This window comes from Oncorhynchus masou, chromosome 30 (assembly GCF_036934945.1).
Source record: "Oncorhynchus masou masou isolate Uvic2021 chromosome 30, UVic_Omas_1.1, whole genome shotgun sequence".
In the NCBI taxonomy this organism is placed as follows: domain Eukaryota; kingdom Metazoa; phylum Chordata; class Actinopteri; order Salmoniformes; family Salmonidae; genus Oncorhynchus; species Oncorhynchus masou.
In genome coordinates, this window is record NC_088241.1 from 4630819 (window position 1) to 4658626 (window position 27808).

General features: G+C 44.2%; 1 protein-coding gene across 1 annotated transcript; it reads left to right on the forward strand.

Moving 5' to 3' along the window:
* Window positions 1–537: 537 nt before the first annotated feature.
* LOC135521859 (uncharacterized) lies at window positions 538–27266 on the forward strand. Its single transcript, XM_064947631.1, has 6 exons — window positions 538–1136; window positions 15671–18355; window positions 18646–18803; window positions 22068–22130; window positions 22328–22513; window positions 22614–27266. Exons 2-6 carry the CDS (start codon window positions 17592–17594, stop codon window positions 23834–23836), a joined length of 2394 nt encoding a protein of 797 aa, XP_064803703.1. The 5' UTR covers window positions 538–1136; window positions 15671–17591; the 3' UTR covers window positions 23837–27266.
* Window positions 27267–27808: the final 542 nt, after the last annotated feature.

Below are 27808 nucleotides of genomic sequence, written 5' to 3' on the forward strand. Positions count from 1 at the left end.
AATGTGCTGTTTATAGTTTATCTCATGCTATTCTTCACATTTGACCATGAGGCTGAGAGAAAAATGTTCACTTTTAAAGCTAATTTCCTGCTATTCTACACATTTTGGCATTATGCTGAGAGTAAACTTAGCAGTTTCTAAGCTGATTTCCAGAAATTCTACACACTTTGCCATTGCTTATGACGCGTTCATATGCTATCTTGGGGGCCCCCTGGAAGTCGGGGGCCCCGTGGTACGTTTGCCGTACATAATGGTCCATAATCCGGCTCTGCATAGCAGTTGCAGTGCATCATTGAGAAGGATAGCTCATGTCTTCTGTATACATTCATTCTGGTATTGGAACCAATCGTATTGGAAGCATAATCACTTCCTTAAGCCAATTACAGACCATCATGGATGGGTTGGAATTCAGCACCCGAAAGCCCTGGAAAGAACTCTCATCAACACCAGTTCGAGCGACCAATGGGAGCGCACTTGAGCTTTGCGGACCTTAGTGAGACCAGTCGCACAACCCCATAGGCATTTTATGATCGGCGAGGTCGGAATTTCTGACTGAACTCTTATATCAGCCTGGAATAAATGGAACGTAAATTTGCAGAGGAAAATGTGTAGTTTAATTCAGGAAAAAAAATTCTGGCGACCTTCCTTTTGCCGGTGTGATATACCTATTGTGCTGCACTTGCTTGCTATAGTGAGTTTCGTAGGATAGCTAGATTTGCGTTTTCTGGTACGGATTTTTTTTTACCAGACAATTATATGTGCAACACATGGAATTTATGCACATCGTTTAGTTACAAAATGTATTTCACCGGGAAAAGTTAGACAATATTTCCATAAACTTGCCATTGCACAGCTTGTAGGCTATGATAATAATAGTTTATTCCATCGATAGAGTCAACTATGAGAGTTTAGCTCAGGCTAGTAAAAATAAATAGTGCAGATATGTCATATTGTCGACGGATATGCTGGTACACAACATTGGGCAGCAGTTTATCGATCACAAAATGAGGAGGGTTTGTCACAATAGTCTTCCTTCAACAGTTTATAAGACAGTCGTTATTGACTAACCAGAGCGAATTTATCGCAGCAATCCAGTGCGCACGGTTTCCCCGGCTGTTATCCGGCAGAACGCGCAGGTAAGTCATGGCAATATATTAACCTTTTTTGATACAGGAACATCATGAAACAAATGCTCAGTAATAGTTTAAATTGTCTTAGTGTTTCTCGTTGCCTCGGGTTCCACATATGGCACAAAGTGATTTGCTATCAATATGGATAAATATAGGATACAGCAACAAAACGTATTGATTTGAAAGCTGCGCCACAGAAATCAATTTATCACACAAACACGCTTGTAAGACGCAGCTGATACACATTAACACAGTTTTTATACATTGATACTTCATATGTGATTAGACGACACACACGCAGCCAGTCAGTGTATACACACTCGGGTTATTATACACCCACGCACGCTTAATGATACATGCAAGTCATACCTCCGTAACCCACATGCAATAATGTATGCGTGCAGTGGCTGAGCTACAAGTTGTTAACCTGTAAAAGATATAGATGTGCCGGAATCCATTCATACACAGACCGGTTACAGCCAGATATGGGTACACAAGCAGCGGCAGGTTCATTGCGCAGTTAAACTCACTATGGGCATTTCAGATTTACGTCTGTTTGCACTAGGCTACTTCTTCTCTGCTGGCCTTTTATCAGAATTAAACTCGTTTTTTTGTGCAGTGTGCATATTAGACTCTATTGCTTTTCAATATGGAATATGAAAGGAATGTTGTTCAAATGTGAGCATTTAACATTTTGCTCTTCACAGAGATATTTCCCTCTCCACACCCAGATTGGATCAAACCAATCTGAAACCAATGAGTCATGATGGACACGTTTTGTTACATCTTCTTCACACTATAGTATCGTAAATCAATAAGCAAGATGCTGTTGCTGTGATACAATGGCATGCAGGATTAGTCCTGTGTGTTTGTTCTGAATTAGTTTAGTGTCATGTCATGATGTCCTTCCTTCAGTGGACATGGAACTCATGGATACATCATTCTGATCTGCACAGCACTGAGTGTTTTGTCCTTCACTTTTTGTTCCCATGTATTCTCTCACTCCCTCCCTCCTTTCCTCCCGTCCTTTAGCATGCAACGTTGTATGTGAGACACCCTTGCCTCTGCCCCCACTCCTCATGCAACTGCAGTGCTTCTAGTCAGGAAGAGAAATAACTATACAGAGACATCTATAGAGAGGAATCTAACTTACAATGTTACAGTATAAACTCAGTGGCCAGTTTAAGGTACACCCATCAAGTACCGTGTCGGACCTCCTTTGTCTCCAGAACAGCCTGAATTCTTTGGATCATAAAAACGTTGCTCAATTGGTGTCAAGGGACCTAACGTGTACCAGGAAATCATTCCCCACACCATTACACCACTGCTACCAGCCTGTCCATGCAGGATGGGGCCATGGACTCTTGCTGCTTACGCCAAATCCAGACTCTGCCGTCAGCATGACGCAACAGGAACTGGGATTTGTTGAACCAGCCAAAGTTTTCCCACTCCTCAATTGTCCAGTGTTGTTGGAGCCGCTTCTTCTTCGTCTTGTTTTTAGCTGATAGGAGTGGAACCCGGTGTGGTCGTCTGCTGCAATAGCCAATCGGTGACAAGGACCAACGAGTTGTGCGTTCCAAGATGCCATTCTGCACACCATTGTTGTACTGCGTCATTATTTGCCTGTTTGTGGCCTGCCTTTTGCACGATTCTTGCCATTCTTCTTCGACCTCTCATCAATAAGCTGTTTTCGCCCACAGGATTGTCACTTACTGGATGCTTTTTGTTTGTCGCAACATTCTCGGTAAACCCTAGAGTGTCGTGGGTGAAAAGCCCAGGAGGCCGGCTGTTTCTGAGACACTCGAAACCGCGCGCCTGGCACTGAAAATCATACCATGCTTAAGTTGCTAATTTTGCCCATTCTAACGTTCAATCGAACAGTAACTGAATGCCTCAATGCCTGTCTGACTGCTTTATATAGCACGTCACTACCATGTGATTCAATCTGTAGTGGCAAACTATTTTTGTAAACTGGCCACTGATTGTATAGTAGTAACTATACAGATTTAACAATAGAGACTAACTTATAGTATTTAGTGGTAACTATAGAGATATAACCATAGAGATATCTAACTTAAGATGTTACAGTATATAGTGGTAACTATAGAGATACAACTATAGAGACATCTAACTTACGATGTTACAGTATATAGTGGTAACTATAGAGATATAACTATAGAGATGTCTAACGATGTTAAAGCATATAGTGGTCTCTGTAGACAAATCTAACTTCTGATGTAACATCATTATGTGGTAACTATAGAGATACAACTGTAGAGACTAACTTACAGTATATAGTGTTAACATTTATTGGATATTTCAAACTTTTTTAACAAATCAAAAACTGAAAAATTGGGCATGCAAAATTATTCAGCCCCTTTACTTTCAGTGCAGCAAACTCTCTCCAGAAGTTCAGTGAGGATCTCTGAATGATCCAATGTTTACCTAAATGACTAATGATGATAAATACAATCCACATGTGTGTAATCAAGTCTCCGTATAAATGCACCTGCACTGTGATAGTCTCAGAGGTCCGTTAAAAGCGCAGAGAGCATCATGAAGAACAAGAAACACACCAGGCAGGTCCAAGATACTGTTGTGAAGAAGTTTAAAGCCGGATTTGGATACAAAAAGATTTCCCAAGCTTTAAACATCCCAAGGAGCACTGTGCAAGCAATAATATTGAAATGGAAGGAGTATCAGACCACTGCAAATCTAACAATCTAACAAATCCCTCTAAACTTTCAGCTCATACAAGGAGAAGACTGATCAGAGATGCAGCCAAGAGGCCCATGATCACTCTGGATGAACTGCAGAGATCTACAGCTGAGGTGGGAGACTCTGTCCATAGGACAACAATCAGTCGTATATTGCACAAATCTGGCCTTTATGGAAGAGTGGCAAGAAGAAAGCCATTTCTTAAAGATATCCATAAAAAGTGTTGTTTAAAGTTTGCCACAAGCCACCTGGGAGACACACCAAACATGTGGAAGAAGGTGCTCTGGTCAGATGAAACCAAAATTGAACTTTTTGGCAACAATGCAAAACGTTATGTTTGGCGTAAAAGCAACACAGCTCATCACCCTGACCACACCATCCCCACTGTCAAACATGGTGGTGGCAGCATCATGGTTTGGGCCTGCTTTTCTTCGGCAGGGACAGGGAAGATGGATGGAGCCAAATACAGGACCATTCTGGAAGAAAACCTGATGGAGTCTGCAAAAGACCTGAGACTGGGACGTAGATTTGTCTTCCAACAAGACAATGATCCAAAACATAAAGCAAAATCTACAATGGAATGGTTCAAAAATAAACATATCCAGGTGTTAGAATGGCCAAGTCAAAGTCGAGACAAGTCAAAGTAGAGACATCTAACTTCTGATGTTTCAGTATATAGTGGTAACTATAGAGATATAACTATAGAGACATCTAACTTCTGATGTTACAGTATATTGTGGTAACTATAGAGATATAACTATAGAGACATAGAACTTCTGATGTTACAGTATATTGTGGTAACTGTAGAGATATAACTATAGAGACATCTAACTTCTGATGTTTCAGTATATAGTGGTAACTATAGAGATATAACTATAGAGACATCTAACATCTGATGTTTCAGTATATAGTGGTAACTATAGAGATATAACTATAGTGTGTCACGCCCTGGTCAAAATATATCATGTTTATCTTCATTTATTGGGTCAGGCCAGGGTGTGACATGGGTTTATTGTGGTGTGTTTCATCTTGGGGTTTTGTGGGGTGTATAGCGTAGTCTATGGCTTCCTGAGGTGGTTCTCACTCTGATTGGGAACCATATTTAGGCAGCCATATTCTTTGAGTGTTTCGTGGGTAATTGTTCCTGTCTCTGTGTTTATATTCACCAGACAGGCTGTATAGTTTTTCACGTTTCCGTCTGTTGTTTTTTTGTACGTTTCAGTTATTTCATGTCTAGTCATTTTTCATCAATAAACATGAGTAACCACCACGCTGCATTTTGGTCCACTCCTCCTTCAACAGAAGAACGCCGTTACACAGAGACGTCTAACATCTGATGTTGCAGTATATAGTGGTAACTATAGAGATATAACTATAAAGACATCTAACTTACAGTGTTACAGTATATAGTGGTAACTATAGAGATATAACTATAAAGACATATAACTTACAGTGTTACAGTATATAGTGGTAACTATAGAGATATTACTATAGAGACATTTAACTTCTGATGTTACAGTATATAGTGGTAACTATAGAGATATTACTATAGAGACATTTAACTTCTGATGTTACAGTATATAGTGATAACTATAGATATATAACTATAGAGACATCTAACTTCTGATGTTACAGTATATAGTGGTGACTATATAGATATAACTACAGATAGCCTAGTGGTTAGAGCGTTGGACTAGTAATCGAAAGGTTGCAAGTTCGAATCCCTGAGCTGACAAGGTACAAATCTGTCGTTCTGCCCCTGAACAGGCAGTTAACCCACTGTTCCTAGGTTGTCATTGAAAATAAGAATTTGTTCTTAACTGACTTGCCTGGTTAAATAAAGGTAAAAAAAAACAAAAAAAACAGAGACGTCTAACATCTTATTTTACAGTATATAGTGGTAACTATAGAGATATAACTATAGAGACATCTAACTTCTGATGTTACATTATATCGTGGTAACTATAGAGATATAACTATAGAGACATCTAACTTCTGATGTTTCAGTATATAGTGGTAACTATAGAGATATAACTATAGAGACATCTAACTTCTGATGTTACATTATATAGTGGTAACTATAGAGATATAACTATAGAGACATCTAACTTCTGATGTTTCAGTATATAGTGGTAACTATAGAGATATAACTATAGAGACATCTAACTTCTGATCTTACAGTATATAGTAGTAACTATAGAGATATAACTATAGAGACATCTAACTTCTGATGTTTCAGTATATAGTGGTAACTATAGAGATATAACTATAGAGACATCTAACTTCTGATGTTACATTATATAGTGGTAACTGTAGAGATATAACTATAGAGACATCTAACTTCTGATGTTACAGTATATAGTGGTAACTATAGAGATATAACTATAGAGACATCTAACTTCTGATGTTACATTATATAGTGGTAACTATAGAGATATAACTATAGAGACATCTAACTTCTGATGTTACATTATATAGTGGTAACTATAGAGATATAACTATAAAGACATCTAACTTACAGTGTTACAGTATATAGTGGTAACTATAGAGATATAACTACAGAGATGTCTAACGATGTTACCACATATGGTGGTACCTATGTAGATATCAAACTTCTGATGTTACAGCAAGTAGTTGTAACTATAGAGATTTAACGATAGAGATATCTAACTTACAGTATATAGTGGTATCTATATATATATATATATATATATAACAACAGAGATATCTAACTTACAATATTACAGTATATAGTGGTAACTGTAGAGATATAACTATGGATACATTTAACTTACGATGTTACAGTATATTGTGGTAACTATAGAGATATTTATTTATTTATTTTACCTTTATTTAACCAGGCAAGTCAGTTAAGAACACATTCTTATTTTCAATGACGGCCTGGGAACAGTGGGTTAACTGCCTGTTCAGGGGTTTGAACTCACAACCTTCCAGTCACTAGTCCAACGCTCTAACCACTAGGCTACGCTGCTGCCCCCCATATAGCTATAGCGACATCTAACTTCCGATTTTACAGTACATAGTGGTAACTATAGAGATATAACTATAGAGACGTCTAATTTACGATGTTACAGTATATAGTGGTAACTATAGAGATATAACTATAGAGACTATCTTACAGTATATTGTGGTAACTATAGAGATTTAACTATAGAGATATCTAACTTATGATGTTACAGCATATAGTGGTAACTATAGAGATATAACTATAGAGACGTCTAACTTACGATGTTACAGTATATAGTGGTAACTATAGAGATATAACTATAGCTTACTTACAGTATACAGTGGCCCGTTCCAAGATGGCGTATCAGTCAGACGTCTTTGTCCTGTCGTGTCCCTTGTATATATCGTTTTACATCTTTTTCGTCGCATATCCTTTAAAATATTTTGCTAATCCTCAACATCTAAATACTCTCCTGCAACCCGCCTCCCCCAATGTGGCGTGAATCTGCTTTTTTCCCCCTAAAGTATTTATATTTACTTCGGATCTGGAATCCCTCAACTGAAGCTAGCCAGCTAATTACCAGCTATCAGTCAGCAAACCATTACCAGCGGTCATCAGCTAACCTTCAGCTCGGAAAGCTCTCATCAGTTCGAACAACGTGACTCTAACCAGAGCATAACGGACCTGTTATTTTTATCCACGGATTCCTACCGCAAACTGAACATTTTCATCTGGATCTTCACAACTAGCTAACCGCAATCCCGGATGACTACTCCTGGCTAGCATTTCCATCCCAGAGCAAGCATAAATTAGCTTGAAGCTCGCCCGGCTAGAGCTCCTGTGCTACCACCGAAGTATACTCCTGGGCCACCACCAAAGTATACTCCTGGGCTACAATATCCGGACCCCTTCTACAGCCGGTACGGGAGATGGAACCCCGCAGATCCCCTACGACTGGAATACCTACATAATCTGCCCGAGAACTCCCAACATGCCCCTCAGGCGCGACGCCCGCTGAAGGCCCATTATGCTAACCAGCTAGGCTTGCTAGCTACCGAGAGCTACTTGGAACCCTACTAATTCCACAACTGGTCTATCAACGTCACCGCATGAAGAGGCAAAAGCAGACTTACCCCCATCGCGACGCCCCCCAAAGGCTAACTTTCTAGCCCCTGCTATCTGCTTGCTTGCTAACCCGGTCGGCTAACTGCCAGCTTGCCTGCCCAGTCTGCTAACTGCTAGCCCCTGCTAACTGCTTGCTAACCCGGCCTGCTAACTGCTAGCTTGCCCCGGTCTACTAACTGCTAGTTTCCGGCCCCGGCCTGCTAACTGCTAGCTTACCTGCCCGGTCTGTAACTGCTAGCCCATGCTAACTGCTTGCTTGCTAACCCGGCCTGCTAACTGCTAGCTTGCCCCGGTCTACTAGCTGCTAGCTTGTTTAGCCCCGGCCTACTAACTGTTAGCTTGTTAGCATCGGCCTGCTAACTGTCTGAATCGCTGTGTCCCCAGCCAGCCCAACCCCTCGCTGGAGCCATATGTTCACTTGGCTACACATGCCTCTCTCTAATATCAATATGCCTTGTCCATTACTGTCCTGGTTAGTGATTACTGTCTTATTTTACTGTAGAGCCCCTAGCCCTGCTCAATATGCCTTAACCAACCATGTAGTTCCACCTCCTACATATGCGATGACATCACCTGGTTTAAACATCTCTAGAGACTATATCTCTCTCTTCATTACTCAATGCCTAGGTTTACCTCCAATGTACTCACATCCTACCTTACCTTTGTCTGTACACTATGCCTTGAATCTATGCTATCGTGCCCAGAAACCTGCTCCTTTTACTCTCTGTTCTGAACGTGCTAGACGGCCAGTTCGTATAGTCTTTAGCCATACCCTTATCCTACTTCTCCTCTGTTCCTCTGGTGATGTGGAGGTTAATTTACATTTACATTTAAGTCATTTGGCAGACGCTCTTATCCAGAGCGACTTACAAATTGGTGAATTCACCTTATGACATCCAGTGGAACAGCCACTTTACAATAGTGCATCTAAATCATTTAAGGGGGGGTGAGAAGGATTACTTTATCCTATCCTAGGTATTCCTTAAAGAGGTGGGGTTTCAGGTGTCTCCGGAAGGTGGTGATTGACTCCGCTGTCCTGGCGTCGTGAGGGAGTTTGCTCCACCATTGGGGGGCTAGAGCAGCGAACAGTTTTGACTGGGCTGAGCGGGAACTGTTAATCCAGGTCCTGCAGTGCCTAGCTCCACTCCCACCCCCCAGGTGCTCTCATTTGCTGACTTCTCTATCCGTAAAAGCTTTGGTTTCATGCATGTTAACATTAGAAGCCTACTCGCTAAGTTTGTTTTACTCACTGCTTTAGCACACTCTGCCAACCCAGATGTCTTAGCCGTGTCTGAATCTTGGCTTTGGAAAACCACCAAAAACCTTGAAATTTCCATTCCTAACTATAACGCTTTCCGCCAAGATAGAACTGCCAAAGGGTGCGGTGGTGCAATCTACTGCAGAGATAGCCTGCAGAGTTGTAAATCAAATCAAATCAAATTTTATTTGTCACATACACATGGTTAGCAGATGTTGATGCGAGTGTAGCGAAATGGTTGTGCTTCTAGTTCTGACAATGCAGTAATAAACAACGAGTAATCTAACTAACAATTCCAAACTACTACCTTATACACACAAGTGTAAAGGGATAAAGAATATGTACATAAAGATATATGAATGAGTGATGGTACAGAGAGGCATAGGCAAGATGCAGTAGGTGGTATCGAGTACAGTATATACATATGAGATGAGTATGTAAACAAAGTGGCATAGTTAAAGTGGCTAGTGCATGTTTTACATAAAGATGCAGTAGATGATATAGAGTACACTATATACGTATACATATGAGATGAATAATGTAGGGTATGTAAACATTATATTAGGTAGCATTGTTTAAAGTGGCTAGTGATATATTTTACATCATTTTACATCAATTCCCATTATTAAAGTGGCTGGAGTTGAGTCAGTGTGTTGGCAGCAGCCACTCAATGTTAGTGGTGGCTGTTTAACAGTCTGATGGCCTTGAGATAGAAGCTGTTTTTCAGTCTCTCGGTCCCAGCTTTGATGCACCTGTACTGACCTCGCCTTCTGGATGATAGCGGGGTGAACAAGCAGGGGCTCGGGTGGATGTTGTCCTTGATGATCTTTATGGCCTTCCTGTGACATCGGGTGGTGTAGGTGTCCTGGAGGGCAGGTAGTTTGCCCCCGGTGATGCGTTGTGCAGACCTCACTACCCTCTGGAGAGCCTTACGGTTGTGGGCGGAGCAGTTGCCGTACCAGGCGGTGATACAGCCCGCCAGGATGCTCTCGATTGTGCATCTGTAGAAGTTTGTGAGTGCTTTTGGTGACAAGCCAAATTTCTTCAGCCTCCACTACTGTTCCATCCATTTGGATAGGAGGGTGTTCCCTCTGCTGTTTCCTGAAGTCCACAATCATCTCCTTAGTTTTGTTGACGTTGAGTGTGAGGTTATTTTCCTGACACCACACTCAGAGGGCCCTCACCTCCTCCCTGTAGGCCGTCTCATCGTTGTTGGTAATCAAGCCTACCACTGTTGTGTCGTCCGCAAACTTGATGATTGAGTTGGAGGCGTGCGTGGCCACGCAGTCGTGGGTGAACAGGGAGTACAGGAGAGGGCTCAGAACGCACCCTTATGGGGCCCCAGTGTTGAGGATCAGCGGGGTGGAGATGTTGTTACCTACCCTCACCACCTGGGGGCGGCCCGTTAGGAAGTCCAGTACCCAGTTGCACAGGGCGGGGTCGAGACCCAGGGTCTCGAGCTTGATGACGAGTTTGGAGGGTACTATGGTGTTAAATGCTGAGCTGTAGTCGATGAACAGCATTCTCACATAGGTATTCCTCTTGTTCAGATGGGTTAGGGCAGTGTGCAGTGTGGTTGAGATTGCATCGTCTGTGGACCTATTTGGGCGGTAAGCAAATTGGAGTGGGTCTAGGGTGTCAGGTAGGGTGGAGGTGATATGGTCCTTGACTAGTCTCTCGAAGCACTTCATGACGACGGAAGTGAGTGCTACGGGGCGGTAGTTGTTTAGCTCAGTTACCTTAGCTTTCTTGGGAACAGGAACAATGGTGGCCCTCTTGAAGCATGTGGGAACAGCAGACTGGGATAGGGATTGATTTAATATGTCCATAAACACACCAGCCAGCTGGTCTGCGCATGCTCTGAGGGCGCGGCTGGGGATGCCGTCTGGGCCTGCAGCCTTGCGAGGGTTAACACGTTTAAATGTTTTACTCACCTCGGCTGCAGTGAAGGAGAGTCCGCATGTTTTGGTTGCGGGCCGTGTCAGTGGCACTGTATTGTCCTCAAAGCAGGCAAAAAAGTTATTTAGTCTGCCTGGGAGCAAGGCATCCTGGTCCGTGACTGGGCTGGTTTTCTTTTTGTAATCCGTGATTGACTGTAGACCCTGCCACATACCTCTTGTGTCTGAGCCGTTGAATTGCGATTCTACTTTGTCTCTATACTGACGCTTAGCTTGTTTGATTGCCTTGTGGAGGGAATAGTTACACTGTTTGTATTCGGTCATGTTTCCGGTCACCTTGCCCTGATTAAAAGCAGTGGTTCGCGCTTTCAGTTTCACGCGAATGCTGCCATCAATCCACGGTTTCTGGTTTGGGAATGTTTTAATCGTTGCTATGGGAACGACATCTTCAACGCACGTTCTAATGCACTCGCTCACTGAATCAGCGTATTCGTCAATGTTGTTGTTTGACGCAATACGAAACATATCCCAGTCCACGTGATGGAAGCAGTCTGTATTACTATCTGAGTCTCTACCCAAACAATTTGAGCTTCTACTTCTAAAAATTCACCTTTCCAGAAACAAGTCTCTCACTGTTGCCACTTGCTATAGACCTCCCTCTGCCCCCAGCTGTGCCCTCGATACCATATGTGAATTGATTTCTCCCCATCTATCTTCTGAGCTCGTGCTACTAGGTGACCTAAACTGGGACATGCTTAACACCCCGGCCATCCTACAAACTAAGCTTGATGCCCTCAATCTCACACAAATTATCAATGAACCGACCAGGTTCAACCCCAAATCAGTAAACACGGGCACCCTCATAGATGTCATCCTAACTAACTCGCCCTCCAAATACACCTCTGCTGTTTTCAATCAAGATCTCAGCGATCACTGCCTCATTGCCTGCATCCGTAATGGGTCTGCAACCAAACGACCACCCCTCATCACTGTCAAACGCTCCCTGAAACATTTCTGCGAGCAGGACTTTCTAATCGACCTGGCCGGGTTATCCTGGAATGGCATTTACCTCATCCCGTCAGTAGATGATGCCTGGCTATTCTTTAAAAGTGCCTTCCTCACCATCTTAAATAAGCATGCCCCTCTCAAAGCTAAGGCTAGCTTTTTCAAACAGAAATTTGCATCCTGTAGTACTAACTCAAAAAAGTTCTGGGACACTGTAAAGTCCATGGAGAATAAGAGCACCTCATCCCAGCTGCCCACTGCTCTGAGGCTAGGAAACACTGTCACCACCGATAAATCCACTATAACTGAGAATTTCAATAAGCATTTCTCTACGGCTGGCCATGCTTTCCACTTGGCTACCCCTACCCCGGTCAACTGCCCGTCACCCTTCACAGCCACCCGCCAAAGCCCCCACCATTTTTCCTTTACCCAAATCCAGATAGCTGATGTTCTGAAAGAGCTGCAAAATCTGGACCCCTACAAATCAGCCGGGCTAGACAATCTGGACCCTCTCTTTCTAAAATTATCCGCCTAAATTGTTGCAAACCATATTTCTAGCCTGTTCAACGTCTCTTTCGTATCGTCTCTGATTCCCAAAGATTGGAAATCTGCCGCGGTCATCCCTATTTTTAAAGGAAGAGACACTCTAGACCCAAACTGCTACAGACCTATATCTATCCTACCCTATCTTTTTAAGGTCTTCGAAAGCCAAGTTAACAAACAGATTACTGACCATTTTGAATCCCACCATACCTTCTCCGCTATGCAATCTGTTTTCAGAGCTGGTCATGGGTGCACCTCAGCCACGCTCAAGGTTCTAAACGACATCATAACCGCCATCAATAAGAGACATTACTGTGCAGCCGTATTCATCGACCTGGCCAAGGCTTTCGACTGTCAATCACAACATTCTTATTGGCAGACTCGACAGCCTTGGTTTCTCAAATGATTGCCTCGCCTGGTTTACCAACTACTTCTCTGATAGAGTTCAGTGTGTCAAAACGAAGGGACTGTTGTCCGGTCCTCTGACAGCCTCTATGGGTGTGCCACAGGGTTCTTTCTCGGGCCAAGTCTCTTTTCTGTATACATCAATGATGTTGCTCTTGCTGCTGGTGATTCTCTGATCCACCTCTACGCAGAAGACACCATTCTGTATACTTCTGGCCCCTCCTTGGACACTGTGTTAACTAACCTCCAGACGAGCTTCTATGCCATACAACTCTCATTCCGTCGCCTCCAACTGCTCTTAAACGCAAATAAAACTAAATGCATGCTATTCAATCGATCACTGCCCGCACCTGCCCGCCCGCCCATCCAGCATCACTACTCTGGACGGCACTGACTTAGAATACGTAGACAACTACAAATACAGTGCCTTGCGAAAGTATTCGGCCCCCTTGAACTTTGCGACCTTTTGCCACATTTCAGGCTTCAAACATAAAGATATAAAACTGTATTTTTTTGTGAAGAATCAACAACAAGTGGGACACAATCATGAAGTGGAACGACATTTATTGGATATTTCAAACTTTTTTAACAAATCAAAAACTGAAAAATTGGGCGTGCAACATTATTCAGCCCCCTTAAGTTAATACTTTGTAGCGCCACCTTTGTTTCACTCTAATTTGCGTCTTTAGTCGTGACATGTCTTTTGGATTAGTATATCCTGCTGGAAAATTCAGGTTGGGATACCTTTTCATGAGAATAGATGTTGTTAGTGGAAGTGATAAGGAATGTGGTGATGGAGATAGAACAATGTATAGATAGAGGATGAAATGGAAGATATTATGGTATCATGGACAACCAGTGATGATGGAGGTAGACGTTTCAGAATAGGTGTAGATTGGACTATACCTCATTTTCTCTCTCTCTCTCTCTCTCCATCTATCTCTCTCTCTTACACACAGACAGAGCTGCAGTGCTATTCTAAGAGAGTTAGCTGCCTCAACCCACGCACCAAATCTGAGAAAAAGAAAGAAAGGGAGAACGAGGGAGATGGGAGAAAGGAGAGAGCGAGAGGAATGAAAGGAGAGAGGGAGAGACTACAGAAAGGTTCAGAATGCTTGTAGAGTATACTGCAGTCACACACACACACACACACACACACACACACACACACACACACACACACACACACACACACACACACACACACACACACACACACACACACACACACACTATCTCTCTGACTGACATACATGCTGCTACTTCAACAACAGCATTAACAGTGTTCATTGTGCAGATATCACATGTTGCAGATGCAAGTGAAAAGACATCCAAATCACTCTCTTCCATCATATTTCATGCTTGTTGTGTCACCCTATCTTGTTATGTTGTTTGGGTTGTGCATTTGTGGGTCTGTCCAACTGTGATGTGCTGTGCTGTGCGGTGTTATATTGGTAAGTGCTGGGAGAAATGTACTTGATTCTGTGCCACCCACACACCGCCCTCCCACTCACGACCGTCTCTGCGTCTATACCTCTGGCTCTTCCCGCTCCCCACCAACTCTCTCTGCTCATTTAAATCCCGACCCTACATTTATCACCCTGCTCTCTCTCTCTGTTTCACTCTTTCTTTCACTCCCTCTCTCATCTGCTTTTCAGGAGCTGATGCTCCTGCAAAAGGCAGACACACTAACACACAGACACACCTAGCATACCTACATGCACTCACACCGTGAAGGAGTAGCTTTGTATGCATGGATTTATTGTGTATTTATTTATATAGTATCCTAAACTGTCAATGAATTATCACATCCTTCCAGTTAATTGATCTTTATTCATCAGCTCAACCTTTACCTGTTGGTTTGAACGTTAGAATGAGTGACATGCCCCTTTAATTGTGTGAGCTGACTGCGTTCAAGCTTAGTTAATTAGCTGATTGCACTTGCACACACCTGTGGCCTGCTGCCTGAAGCACTTCAGTGTGTTTAAATGGAGGATGGTGTTCTGTGTGTGAGTGGGACTGCTGGGATGTCTGCAAGTTTTTAATAAAACTACACTATTTATTACGATATCACTATCTCTGTCTTATCAATGTGAGGGCCAGCTATCTCACACACACATAACAGCACACAAATTCAGGTGCATATGGCTGGCTGCCCTGCACACACACACACGCGCACACACGCACGCACGCACACGCACGCACCCACACACACACACAAAACAGTTCACAAATTCAGGTGCATATGGCTGGCTGCCCTGCACACACACACACGCACGCACGCACGCACGCACGCACGCACACACACACACACACACACACACACACACACACACACACACACACACACACACACACACACACACACACACACACACAAAACAGCTCACAAATTCAGGTGCATACAGTATGCATGGTGCACACTTCTTGACAAGTTCTATTCCAATTTATAGCTAGAAATTCTTAGCAATTCATGAGTGTCTTACAGAGTGTGTTGTCTGTGTGTTGCTGTGGTGTGTGTGTTAGAATACGAGGGAGGGAGTTTGTGTGTGTGTGTGTGTGTGTGGGGGGGGGGCTTGATGTCCCCTCTCCTAATCGATTCTTTCTGTGTTCCATACAGGATCCACAAATCTGTGAAGACATTCCAGGACTGATCCCCTTTATCCAAATCTGAAGACTATACAGGAAATCAAGCAGAACTTTCAGGGAATAGAAGAGTTCTTTATAAAAACTTGGAACAGTGAGAACTGCTGGTTGTATTCTCCATTGTTTTTATTCACATGTATTGAAACAAGTAGAGCCATCAGTGATTTCAGCAGCCCTCTGCCTCCCCTATCCATGCCTACATGCTCAGCAACAGATAAGAACTGTTTTGATAATTGTATGTAATTATAATTTGTGTGGGAGACGGAGCTGTCTCTGTCTATTATCACCTGTAACCTCAGACACAATAACTCCACACATTTACATATTTCTCTCCAAAAATGCTTTTCTTTCAGTTTTAGGACCAAATCAGGAATAATCAGAGTTATTGAAGGAATGGCACATGTGAACTACAATGTGCTATTCAGTCCTCAACCATCATAATGAGACACAACTGAATTCAATCTGTAGAGTTACATCTAAACCTCAAGCTCTTTTCCTTGTATATTCTATACTAGACCATACATACTAAGTTTGTACATCTAAAAACAGAGGTACCCATCCAGCCACTAGCTGTCTATTTGATATAATACGATTTATCGTAACGTTTTATACTTTCTCCTCATTTGTGGTATTCACTGTCCTCTGTCCTTAATGTAGGGCGCTGGCTCTGTAGCCTTCAGCCCAATCAGAGGAACAGTAAGTGCCTATGCATTTTAGATAAGACCATAAAACATTTAAGTAAATAAGTGGCCAATGCATTATGTAGTTAGTGACCTGTGATGTTTATATGCCTGGAAGCGCAATGTCCTGCTTTACAGTCACACAGTATGTTTACACTACGCCACAGCCATTCAGTGCCCTGACCCGTCAAGAACCACAACCTCTCCAACTGCCATTCAAATGGTCTGCAACATCTAAAAGCACAGGAACACAAATGATTTAGATTTATTTAGCATGAGATTTATTTAGTACACATCATTAGTACACATCTTTTATTTAGCATAATATTGAAACATTTACACATTTATATGTACATTTTTCAACTTTTTCAGAGACTATTAGTTTACAGGTTGAGTCTAAGTGCAAACTTGGAATGTATCCAGCACCAAAACGACATGATTGAATCATTAACTGTTTACATTTTAGGAACAATGTTTACAGAGGACTGTTGCCCTTCAAACACAGGCCTATGTGTCATTTTGTGACATATTATTGTACAAGTGCCATAACTGAAAGGAAATGTCTAAAATTGCCACAACTCATTGAGGAAGCTTACTTCTTGTCTTCAGCTAAACAAAGCACAACGTGTTCAGGAATACGTCATGGTGAAGGTAAAAACCCTCTGTTTGACCTTTCATCCAAGTAGATTGCATCTATTTTTGTATTTTTGCATGTGAATGTTATAACCTCAAACTAACTTCACATGATTCATAGCTAGGTTTTGTATGGTAGATAGATTCTAGAACTAGGAGAAGAAATAGACGATCTGGGTTTGATCAAGATCATCATTTTCAATTTACCCTTGTTTACTCTGTGAGGCTTATACAGATCTGATTTTACTGTAATGGGATGCAGAATATTATCACAGAAGATGTTGAAGATAAGAGTAACAGAATGAAAGCCATGTAAATACCTCTGTCACCAATGGTTGACACTTACAACTGGTTGACACTCATGACTTCCATCTCTTAAAGCATATCTAGAATTAATTAACAAAGTTCATCAGACATATTCATTATTAAATTGGGATATTTTGAAACTATGAGTACCAAACAACTCATACCTGATATCTAAATGTTTCAAATAGTGTTTTAGTGGTTTAATTCTGAAAAAAAGGACAGCATTGTAACAGCGTTGAGTCGACAACAGAAAATAGAGCTCTTAGTCATGTAAAGATGACGCCCACCACCAATCTCCAAGTCTTCGCCGTCTCCCTCCTCTCTCTCCTTGCTGCCCCACTTACCACAGCTGAGGACAGCTCCCCCTCTCCCTCTCCCCTACGTACCGACCCCCGGCCTCGCCAGGGGGGCTCCACCGAACCCCCTCAGTCCGCCCCCAGCCCCCCTCTCCTCCTCCTGGCCATCCATGCCAATCTCCGCCCCGCTGCCCTCCGGGGCAGGCCCAAAGCTCCAGAGAAACTTCCAGAATCCCCTGGGTTTCTGGAGACCCCTCCCCGACCCCTGGCCCAGATCATGTTCCCCAAGAACGTGACGTCTGCGGCAGCGGGAGCCCTGGCTCCGCCGTTGGGCACGGCCCAGGTGGCTCCTCCTCCCCGCACACTGGTGGACGTGGATGTGTGCCATGGTTACTATGACGTCATGGGCCAGTTGGACAACACCTTCAACTGCTCCAAGGACAGCTTCATCTACTGCTGTGGCAGCTGCCACTACCGCTTCTGCTGCCCCGACCCCACCCGTCGTTTGGAGCAGAGCAGCTGTACCAACTACGACTCCCCGGATTGGGCCAAGACCCCGCCACCAAACGCCATATTCCTGGATGATGATGAGCCGGAACTGGACCCTCTGCAGCCTCTGAGCCACAACACAGGCTTTGTGATTGGAGGTGTCATTGTGTTTATGGTAGCGGTTGCCGTGGGGATTAAGATAATGTTCAACAAGGTGTCGCAGCAGGCCAACAACGGAGAGATCAACATGCCAAGGTGAGGGGAGGGGTCAATCAGTCACAGACCAGACAGATGAACAGACAGAGCGTAAGACAGACAGACAGATGGACAGTCAGACAGACAAACACAGATTCTTTCATCATTTCATAATGTCGTTATAACATGTTTACAGCATGCTTCATTCATAAGATCAGACAAGATATGATATCGTTAATGCCGGGGGGGGGGGGGACTGTTATTACTCCAGGCAATAAAACACATTTTACACCAGCAAATGACTTATACTTTTACATTTTTGACATTCTCTTTTTGGTTTCTCCTCTCAGAGCGCTGGTGGACATGTTGCGTCACCAGTCCAGTCCAGTGCAGCAGGATGAGAGGAACAACAGCGTGGCTCTGTGTGGTTCAGGGGAGGGACAGGGTACGCTGGGCAGACCTCCCAAAAACCTCTACGCTCCTGGCCTGCCCAGCAAGGACAACAGACGTGAGTGGCCAGGGGAGCATTCAGTTGGAACAAACAGGAAACATGTTTTTTAAATGAAAAAGGGAAATGAGGACAAGCTCTAATAGTACACTTCTGTTTCAAAGTCGTTTCTCCTGTTTTGTGCTGTTGTTGGGCTTTAGGCTTAATTCAAACTGTCTTGTAAGAAAGGGGAAGGAGTAAAATGGATTAGATTAGATGAGGTTATTGGTCACATGCACAGTGTTGCAGATGTAATCGCAGGGCCCAGTGAAATACTTAACCAACAGCGCAGGTCAAAAAAAGACAAGTGAATGAGACAATAATAAAATAATATTACAACTGTAGCAATGATAATGTCTATTGGGGGGAGGGGCAGGGTAAGTGTTATTGGGAGGGGGTAGAATATCCATAGGGGGAAAAGCAAGGGGGAGGGAGTAGGTAGCTGCCTAGTGGCTATTCAGCAGCCTGATGGTTGGTGGTAGAACCTATTGGCCAGTCTGACAGTTTTTGCCATTACATTTACATTTACATTTAAGTCATTTGGCAGACGCTCTTATCCAGAGCGACTTACAAATTGGTGAATTCACCTTATGACATCCAGTGGAACAGCCACTTTACAATAGTGCATCTAAATCATTTAAGGGGGGGTGAGAAGGATTACTTTATCCTATCCTAGGTATTCCTTAAAGAGGTGGGGTTTCAGGTGTCTCCGGAAGGTGGTGATTGACTCCGCTGTCCTGGAGTCGTGAGGGAGTTTGTTCCACCATTGGGGGGCCAGAGCAGCGAACAGTTTTGACTGGGCTGAGCGGGAACTGTACTTCCTCAGTGGTAGGGAGGCGAGCAGGCCAGAGGTGGATGAACGCAGTGCCCTTGTTTGGGTCTAGGGCCTGATCAGAGCCTGGAGGTACTGCGGTGCCGTTCCCCTCACAGCTCCGTAGGCAAGCACCATGGTCTTGTAGCGGATGCGAGCTTCAACTGGAAGCCAGTGGAGAGAGCGGAGGAGCGGGGTGACGTGAGAGAACTTGGGAAGGTTGAACACCAGACGGGCTGCGGCGTTCTGGATGAGTTGTAGGGGTTTAATGGCACAGGCAGGGAGCCCAGCCAACAGCGAGTTGCAGTAATCCAGACGGGAGATGACAAGTGCCTGGATTAGGACCTGCGCCGCTTCCTGTGTGAGGCAGGGTCGTACTCTGCGGATGTTGTAGAGCATGAACCTACAGGAACGGGCCACCGCCTTGATGTTATTGAGAACGACAGGGTGTTGTCCAGGATCACGCCAAGGTTCTTAGCGCTCTGGGAGGAGGACACAATGGAGTTGTCAACCGTGATGGCGAGATCATGGAACGGGCAGTCCTTCCCTGGGAGGAAGAGCAGCTCCGTCTTGCCGAGGTTCAGCTTGAGGTGGTGATCCGTCATCCACACTGATATGTCTGCCAGACATGCAGAGATGCGATTCGCCACCTGGTCATCAGAAGGGGGAAAGGAGAAGATTAATTGTGTGTCGTCTGCATAGCAATGATAGGAGAGACCATGTGAGGTTATGACAGAGCCAAGTGACTTGGTGTATAGCGAGAATAGGAGAGGGCCTAGAACAGAGCCCTGGGGGACACCAGTGGTGAGAGCGCGTGGTGAGGAGACAGATTCTCGCCACGCCACCTGGTAGAAGCGACCTGTCAGGTAGGACGCAATCCAAGCGTGGGCCGCGCCGGAGATGCCCAACTCGGAGAGGGTGGAGAGGAGGATCTGATGGTTCACAGTATCGAAGGCAGCCGATAGGTCTAGAAGGATGAGAGCAGAGGAGAGAGAGTTAGCTTTAGCAGTGCGGAGCGCCTCCGTGATGCAGAGAAGAGCAGTCTCAGTTGAATGACTAGTCTTGAAACCTGACTGATTTGGATCAAGAAGGTCATTCTGAGAGAGATAGCGGGAGAGCTGGCCAAGGACGGCACGTTCAAGAGTTTTGGAGAGAAAAGAAAGAAGGGATACTGGTCTGTAGTTGTTGACATCGGAGGGATTGAGTGTAGGTTTTTTCAGAAGGGGTGCAACTCTCGCTCTCTTGAAGACGGAAGGGACGTAGCCAGCGGTCAGGGATGAGTTGATGAGCGAGGTGAGGTAAGGGAGAAGGTCTCCGGAAATGGTCTGGAGAAGAGAGGAGGGGATAGGGTCAAGCGGGCAGGTTGTTGGGCGGCCGGCCGTCACAAGAAGCGAGATTTCATCTGGAGAGAGAGGGGAGAAAGAGGTCAGAGCACAGGGTAGGGCAGTGTGAGCAGAACCAGCGGTGTCGTTTGACTTAGCAAACGAGGATCGGATGTCGTCGACCTTCTTTTCAAAATGGTTGACGAAGTCATCTGCAGAGAGGGAGGAGGGGGGAGGGGGAGGAGGATTCAGGAGGGAGGAGAAGGTGGCAAAGAGCTTCCTAGGGTTAGAGGCAGATGCTTGGAATTTAGAGTGGTAGAAAGTGGCTTTAGCAGCAGAGACAGAGGAGGAAAATGTAGAGAGGAGGGAGTGAAAGGATGCCAGGTCCGCAGGGAGGCGAGTTTTCCTCCATTTCCACTCGGCTGCCCGGAGCCCTGTTCCATGATACTCCTATATTGCCAGTGTCTGGGCGATGAAAGCAGGGAGAACAGGCCATGATGGCTTGGGTGCCACGAGGTCCCTGATGATCTTCTTGGCCTTCCTGCGACGCCTGGTGTTGTAGGTGTCCTGGAGGGCAGGCAGTGAGCACCTAATGGCTCGTTTGGCTGAGCGTACCACCCTCTGTAGAGCCTTGCAGTCAGCGGCGGTGGAGTTTCCGTACCAGGATGCGATGCAGACCGACAGTAGTCTCTCGATGGTGCTCCTGTAAAACACTGTGAGGGCCCTCGGAGACAGGACACATTTATTCAGCCTCCTGAGGTAGAAGAGTCGCTGCTGTGCCTTCTTTACTACGGTGTCCCTGTGGTTTGACCATTTCATCTCATTGGAGATGTGTACGTCGAGGAACTTGGAAGTTTTCGAAGAGGGACAGTTATGTGAAACAAAGTGCAATATCCTGGTCGATTCCCACAGGCTCAATAAATGATAAGTGAGTGAGCGTGTAAAGGGGAATTGGCCCAGGTAATGTAAAATAGGATGAATACCTTGATCTTAATGTGATTAATAAACCGTGAGGCTAGAAATCGCCTGATAACATCCACAATTGAACACATCATACAGTGTATCCCTCTGCTGTCTCACTCACGTACACACACATCTACATTATGTATACACTGTTGCTCCACAGCTGATGACTGTTTGTTTGTTTTGCAGTGGGAAATATTCAACACAATTTTATCCATTCAGGAACCAGTCCCAATCACACTGCTACCATCGGTAAGTCACCTGGTGGTGTAAATAGTTGGTTCCAGTGACATACTGTAATGTATGCATCTGGTGCCCTTCCATGTTTTACACTTTTTCACAATAATTTATACATGTCAATGATACCAACCTGGTTAGATAAAGGTTGTCCAAAAAACAGCAATTAAGAAACAAACACACCATAACATAGCTGTCTTTTGACCCCTCAGAGCACGCCCCCCGTATGAACAACACCCAGCTGGCGGCAGGGGGCACTCTTCTGTCCAGCAAACACAACAATACTAAAGGGCAGCCCTCCTTCCACCACTCCCTCCACAACCTGGCACAGCTCCCCCCATCCTACGAGAACGCCACCAAGCCAGAGCTCAACAGATACTCCTCGCTCAAACGCCTGGGTGAGTAGTGTACCCCGTAGCAACATAGAGATAGACCCCGTTACACAGAAAACAATAGCTCTATGACTTATGTGTTTCACTATTCCTTTTTTGATTCCAGAAAAGAGTGGTCTTGATGAATATTCATCGGGCTACTGCACCACCAAGAGGCGTCCCCACACGGCCCAGCCCGCTCTCCAGTCCTCCAGTCACCACATCCCCTGTGGCGGAGACTACAACACCATGGGTGGGAGGGGCACCCTCCCCCGCCACGCCCCCCGCCCCTGGATTCAACCCACCGGCCTACCCCCCGTCTCCCCCACGGTCAACCCCTACCCCCTGGACCCAACCGAGCAGCACTACAACCTCAACTACGACACCCTGTCCAAGCCTGCCAGGAAGGTCATGTCGCAGGACCAGCTGCTCAACATGGGGGACGTCCCCGGGAACACTGGGACCCTCTCCAGGATGTCCAAGAACCAGCAGCACCAGTACTACAAAGCCATGGCTGCTGCTACTAAGAACTCCAACACTCAGACCCTGACAAGGAAGCCCCAGGATCGACCCCAGGAGAGGCCTCAGTCCAACACCCAGACCCTGACGAGGAAGCCCCAGGATCGACCCCAGGAGCGGCCTCAGTCCAACACCCAGACCCTGACAAGGAAGCCCCAGGATCGACCCCAGGAGCGGCCTCAGTCCAACACCCAGACCCTGACAAGGAAGCCCAAGGATCGACCCCAGGAGCGGCCTCAGTCCAACAACCAGACCCTGACGAGGAAGCCCAAGGATTGGCCCCAGGAGCGTCCCCAGGATCGCCTACTCATGTCCCCAGATCACCTGGAGGAGAGCATGGGTAGAGGGGTCGGAGGGATGGGAGTGGGTGTGCAGGATCCATACGCCCATGGAGGCGGGGGAGGCATGGTCCCCACTCTCCCCCGGGGTGGTCTCACCCCTCAGCAGAAAGCCCAGTCCCAGCAGAATGTATGTGCCACGCCCTCCCTGGACCGCCACCACATGATCAAGATGAACTCTCACCCCACCTCGGGGAGGGAGCAGGAGAGAAGCCAGGGCATGACGGGGCATATGAGTGGAGGCATGGGGGGCTGGGGTGGTAGCGAGATGCCCGGGGCGGGGGTTGTCATGGGAACAGGGACGCTAGGGGGCCACAGCGCCAAGAGGATGGCTTTCGCTGCCAAGAGGCAGAACACTATCGAGCAGTTACACTTTATACCAGGAGGGGGCGACGGAGGAGCAGGAGGAGGAAGTAGAGGAGGAGGAAGTGGAGGAGGAGGGGGAGGCAGTCAGGGCATCAGGACAGGCAGTAAGAATGAGGTGACAGTGTGAGGGGCACCAGGTAGAAATTGCCATCAACTGCAGATCTAGGATCAGATTATCTCACCCCTAAACCCACCCTTAACCATTAGGGGGATGAACAAATATCTGACTCTGTATCAGTGGTTAGGGCAAATTCTACCTATTGTGTGTGTGGTCTTCATGAAGAGAGTAGACATATGAGAATAGGAAGGGTAGAGAAGGAAATATGGTGAATCGATCTGTACATATAGGGAGATGAAGGACTTGTTTAGAGGTCAAAATGGTAGAGGAACGGAATTATCCTGCCATTTTTATATATGTGATACATCAGCCATATTTCATATCTAATGTGCCATATTGCCATACACTGATTCCATGAATAACTGAAAAAAAATGTGGGAGAAATTAGATAGCTAGGACTTAGTTAAGAAACTTGTTTGTTCATGCATAACCTCGTGTTTTATATCAAATGTTTGACAGAATAAAGAAACTTTTGAGCCATATTAGAAAGGAGGGACCAAGATAATACATCTAAGTATGAGAGAGAGAAGAGTGGTGTACGGCCAGACTGTGTACTTCAGTGTTACATAGAAAAACAGGTTACACTTGTATCAAAGGATGCTATTTTCCTCATGGAGCATTGAACTGATGATCTTCATCACCTATGATGTGGAATGTCGGATTATGTATGGTATTGAATCCAGGGAGTGGTGTACGAGTGAGCCCGCCTCATTGTGACGCAGGAAAACAGAGCTGTCGATAGATGCTTCTTGTGTGAATGAGTGAGTGACATTGGGAAAATTGCTTCCATACATTCTCTAGTTGCCCCCAGTAACTGATCTGAGGTCAGTTTTGCATCCCACCGCCGCCTAATAGTTATGCTCAGCATTTGGAGAGGTTGAGCTGATCCTAAATCTGTGCCTAAGTGCAACTTCTACCTGGAGCTCCCCTGTGACCCACCTGTCTTCATCAGGACAACCAAATCTGATTGAGCCATGAGTCACTATGTTTGACGAGGAACTTCTGAGTTGATCAGCCTACCAATAGGAGGATTAGCTACTGCAACTACAGGGTATTTTCTTTCATAGAGCACAACAAGTACAGTATGATGCAGGTGTTGCACTTCATAATACGACTGACCTTCAAAGCCATGCATTGGGATACAAATAAAATACCACAGAGAAAGCACGTCTGACAATCACCATTTTATTAATCTCACCAGAGGAGAACTGACACAAGCCAACATTTCTACAGGACAATACAAATGATTGGCTTCAGAGCAAGCCAAAGTGTATGTGTCTAGGGAATTGACTGTAACAAAGCAGTGGACTATAATGCATACTGTAGTATGACTCCAATGATGAAGCAGTCAGATATGAGGGTGAGACTCAGAAGAGACTTGGTTGGCTAGGATGCCCTTCATCAGAAGAGGACCTTGCTTGTTCATAGTAACACACTCCAACCGTTCTCTATTAGGTAGAAATGTCATAATATCAATAATAATGCTTAATATTAAGGGCTATCCTATCCTACATGTGTGGCTTTGGACCATATAATACAGCATATTAATGCTTTCACTTAATTTGTGGTGTTGATATTGTCACTGACGTGTGAGTACTAATGTCCTGTAGATGCCTGGAGTCAAACTTGTAAAAAAAAAACATGAGCAGTTTTTTTCCAGCCCAGCTCAAAGAGGGAAACACTAAGACAGAAACGTTTTTTGCACAATCCCCTGATATTTGCACCAGATAAAGACAGACATATTTTGTATCACGTCTTAGTGGTTTACATTCAGCAAAAAAGGACACTCAGTCACTGGTGATGCGCGGGGCTGTGTTTGATAAACTTAAGGGACTTAAGAAAATGAACAGACTTGTATTTGACTAAGAGAGAAGTATAACTGTATATATATATCATCTACAGTATACAAAGTGTCTCATATTGCTTACAAGTGGACAGAAGAAAACAATCTGACATAATTCAGGAGATAAAATGACTGACATGTTGATACAGATATTCTTTTGACAATCTTCCTATACACAATGGTAACTTACCCAGTAAGCAAAATGGCATCTTTTAGATGTCCATGGACGTCGGCGTCAGACGGTGTTCACTGGGTAGTCCGTGTCGGTTATTGTCATGATTACAACAAATGTTATTATTAATGATTATTATAATTGTTGTTATAATTAATGGTTATCTTATAGTAATGATGTTGGTGTTATTTTTCTTAGTGAGATTTTAAGTGTTTACATGTTTTTAGATACCTATCTTTCTCATGATATTTTGTTTGTTTTTGTTACATCTGAACACAAAATGGGGATTCAAACTAACACTGTCTAATCTTGATGCATGTCAACTCCATGGCTTGGTAATGCATTGACCATATGCCTGAATACAGGGATTTATTACAGTATGTTTTGAGACAAAGACCCAATTACAAACCTCTCCCTAGTCCCTTTCCCTAGATGGAGCCTTCTATCTAGACTATTTGAAAATATTGCATAGGTATTAGCAAAAGTTGTGTTGGTTCCACGTGTTGGGGTGGATTGATTACACTCACCGTTCACAAAGTCAGACAATATTGATAGGGACTAGGGAGGGAAAAGTTCTGGGTCTGGGACCAAATTGAAACACTTGCTAACACCACAGCCTAACCCAATAAAACCCAAAGGGTTAACACATGATGTCACAATGGATGTGTTTACATTAATGTCTTAAACACAGGTAGGTAAAAAGGGTATAACAGTAACTACCTGAATGTTCAGTAACAGTGTCTTTTTTCAGGGAATTAGGACAGCTAACCTAGTTTTAGATTTGTATTCAAGTCACAGAAAGTCTGTAGCAATGTCTGTACTATCACCACAAGCCATAACCATTGAAACAGTCATTATATACACTTCTGCCATTATTTTGTACATGGTAAACCTTTTTTTGTGTAAGTATATTGTATTTTGTATAGCTAGTACAATCAGAATATTCTAATGGGTTGTGGCTCTCTTCTATAACACATTAATTTGAGGCTTCAACAAATTATATGTGAGTATTTAGTGGAATGTACAGTGACCACCCAAATGCTTAACATTTAACATATTTCTATATAGCCTATTATGTGGCAACAGGGATATTTTTGATGAGTAACGACAAATAACACATGTAAAAGATGGTGAATAATATAAGACACAACGAGATGAATGAATAGGTGTATGTTTCGACACCATCATGAATGAATTTAAACCTATATAGAACGAGGAAGGATAAATCTAAATCTAGATTTGTATGAGATTATATAGATTTGTATGGGATGATATTTACAAGTGAACTTCATGAATGTTTTCATGACTATTATTCATTTTAATATATAAAGGCCTACTTTTAATTTCTCCAATGCATTTTGATCCCCTTGGATACAGCAGTGATCAAACACTACATTTGTAAAATAAAGTTGGTGGAAAAGGTTGTCAGACTTGTTTCTTTCATCAGGGTCTTACTCAAGTACTGATGAAATTGTATGATATTAGGAGTGATAAACTAGCCATCCTACTCAACTATTCTCATATGAAGTGACTTTACTGACAGGTAAGATTGAATAAATGTCAGACATTCTGTGGGAAGTTGTTCCTAAATCTACAGTAGGCTACAACTAAATCACTAGCTAATAGGGCAACCACCCCCCTGGAAAGCGACTGTCCTGCAAGCTTTAATTTCAACAAAATTATAACGGTTCCCCAGGACCTTAATTAACTGAATCAGGTATGTTACCACGGGTTTGGAGCAAAAGCCTGCACCAATAGCCTTCAGGAGTTACCCCTGATCCAGGTATACATTACCATTTCAATGAAAACCACACATTTGCATGACAAAGCCTGCACCCCGCACGTGCCAGAATGACAAGCAAGTACGTCCAAACATCTAGGCATTTTAAAAACTTTTATATGAATGATAATGAAATGCAAGTTAGCAAATACACGGCAGCCATTTTAACACGTCTGGTTCTTGAAT

Excerpts from the sequence above, each read along its gene's own strand:
- LOC135521859 (XM_064947631.1), top strand. The coding sequence starts at position 17,592 with ATGACGCCCACCACCAATCTCCAAGTCTTCGCCGTCTCCCTCCTCTCT. Across the intron at positions 18,804-22,067 it reads GCCCAGCAAGGACAACAGAC|TGGGAAATATTCAACACAAT; the intron begins GTGAGTGGCCAG and ends TTTGTTTTGCAG. Across the intron at positions 22,514-22,613 it reads CTCCTCGCTCAAACGCCTGG|AAAAGAGTGGTCTTGATGAA; the intron begins GTGAGTAGTGTA and ends TTTTGATTCCAG.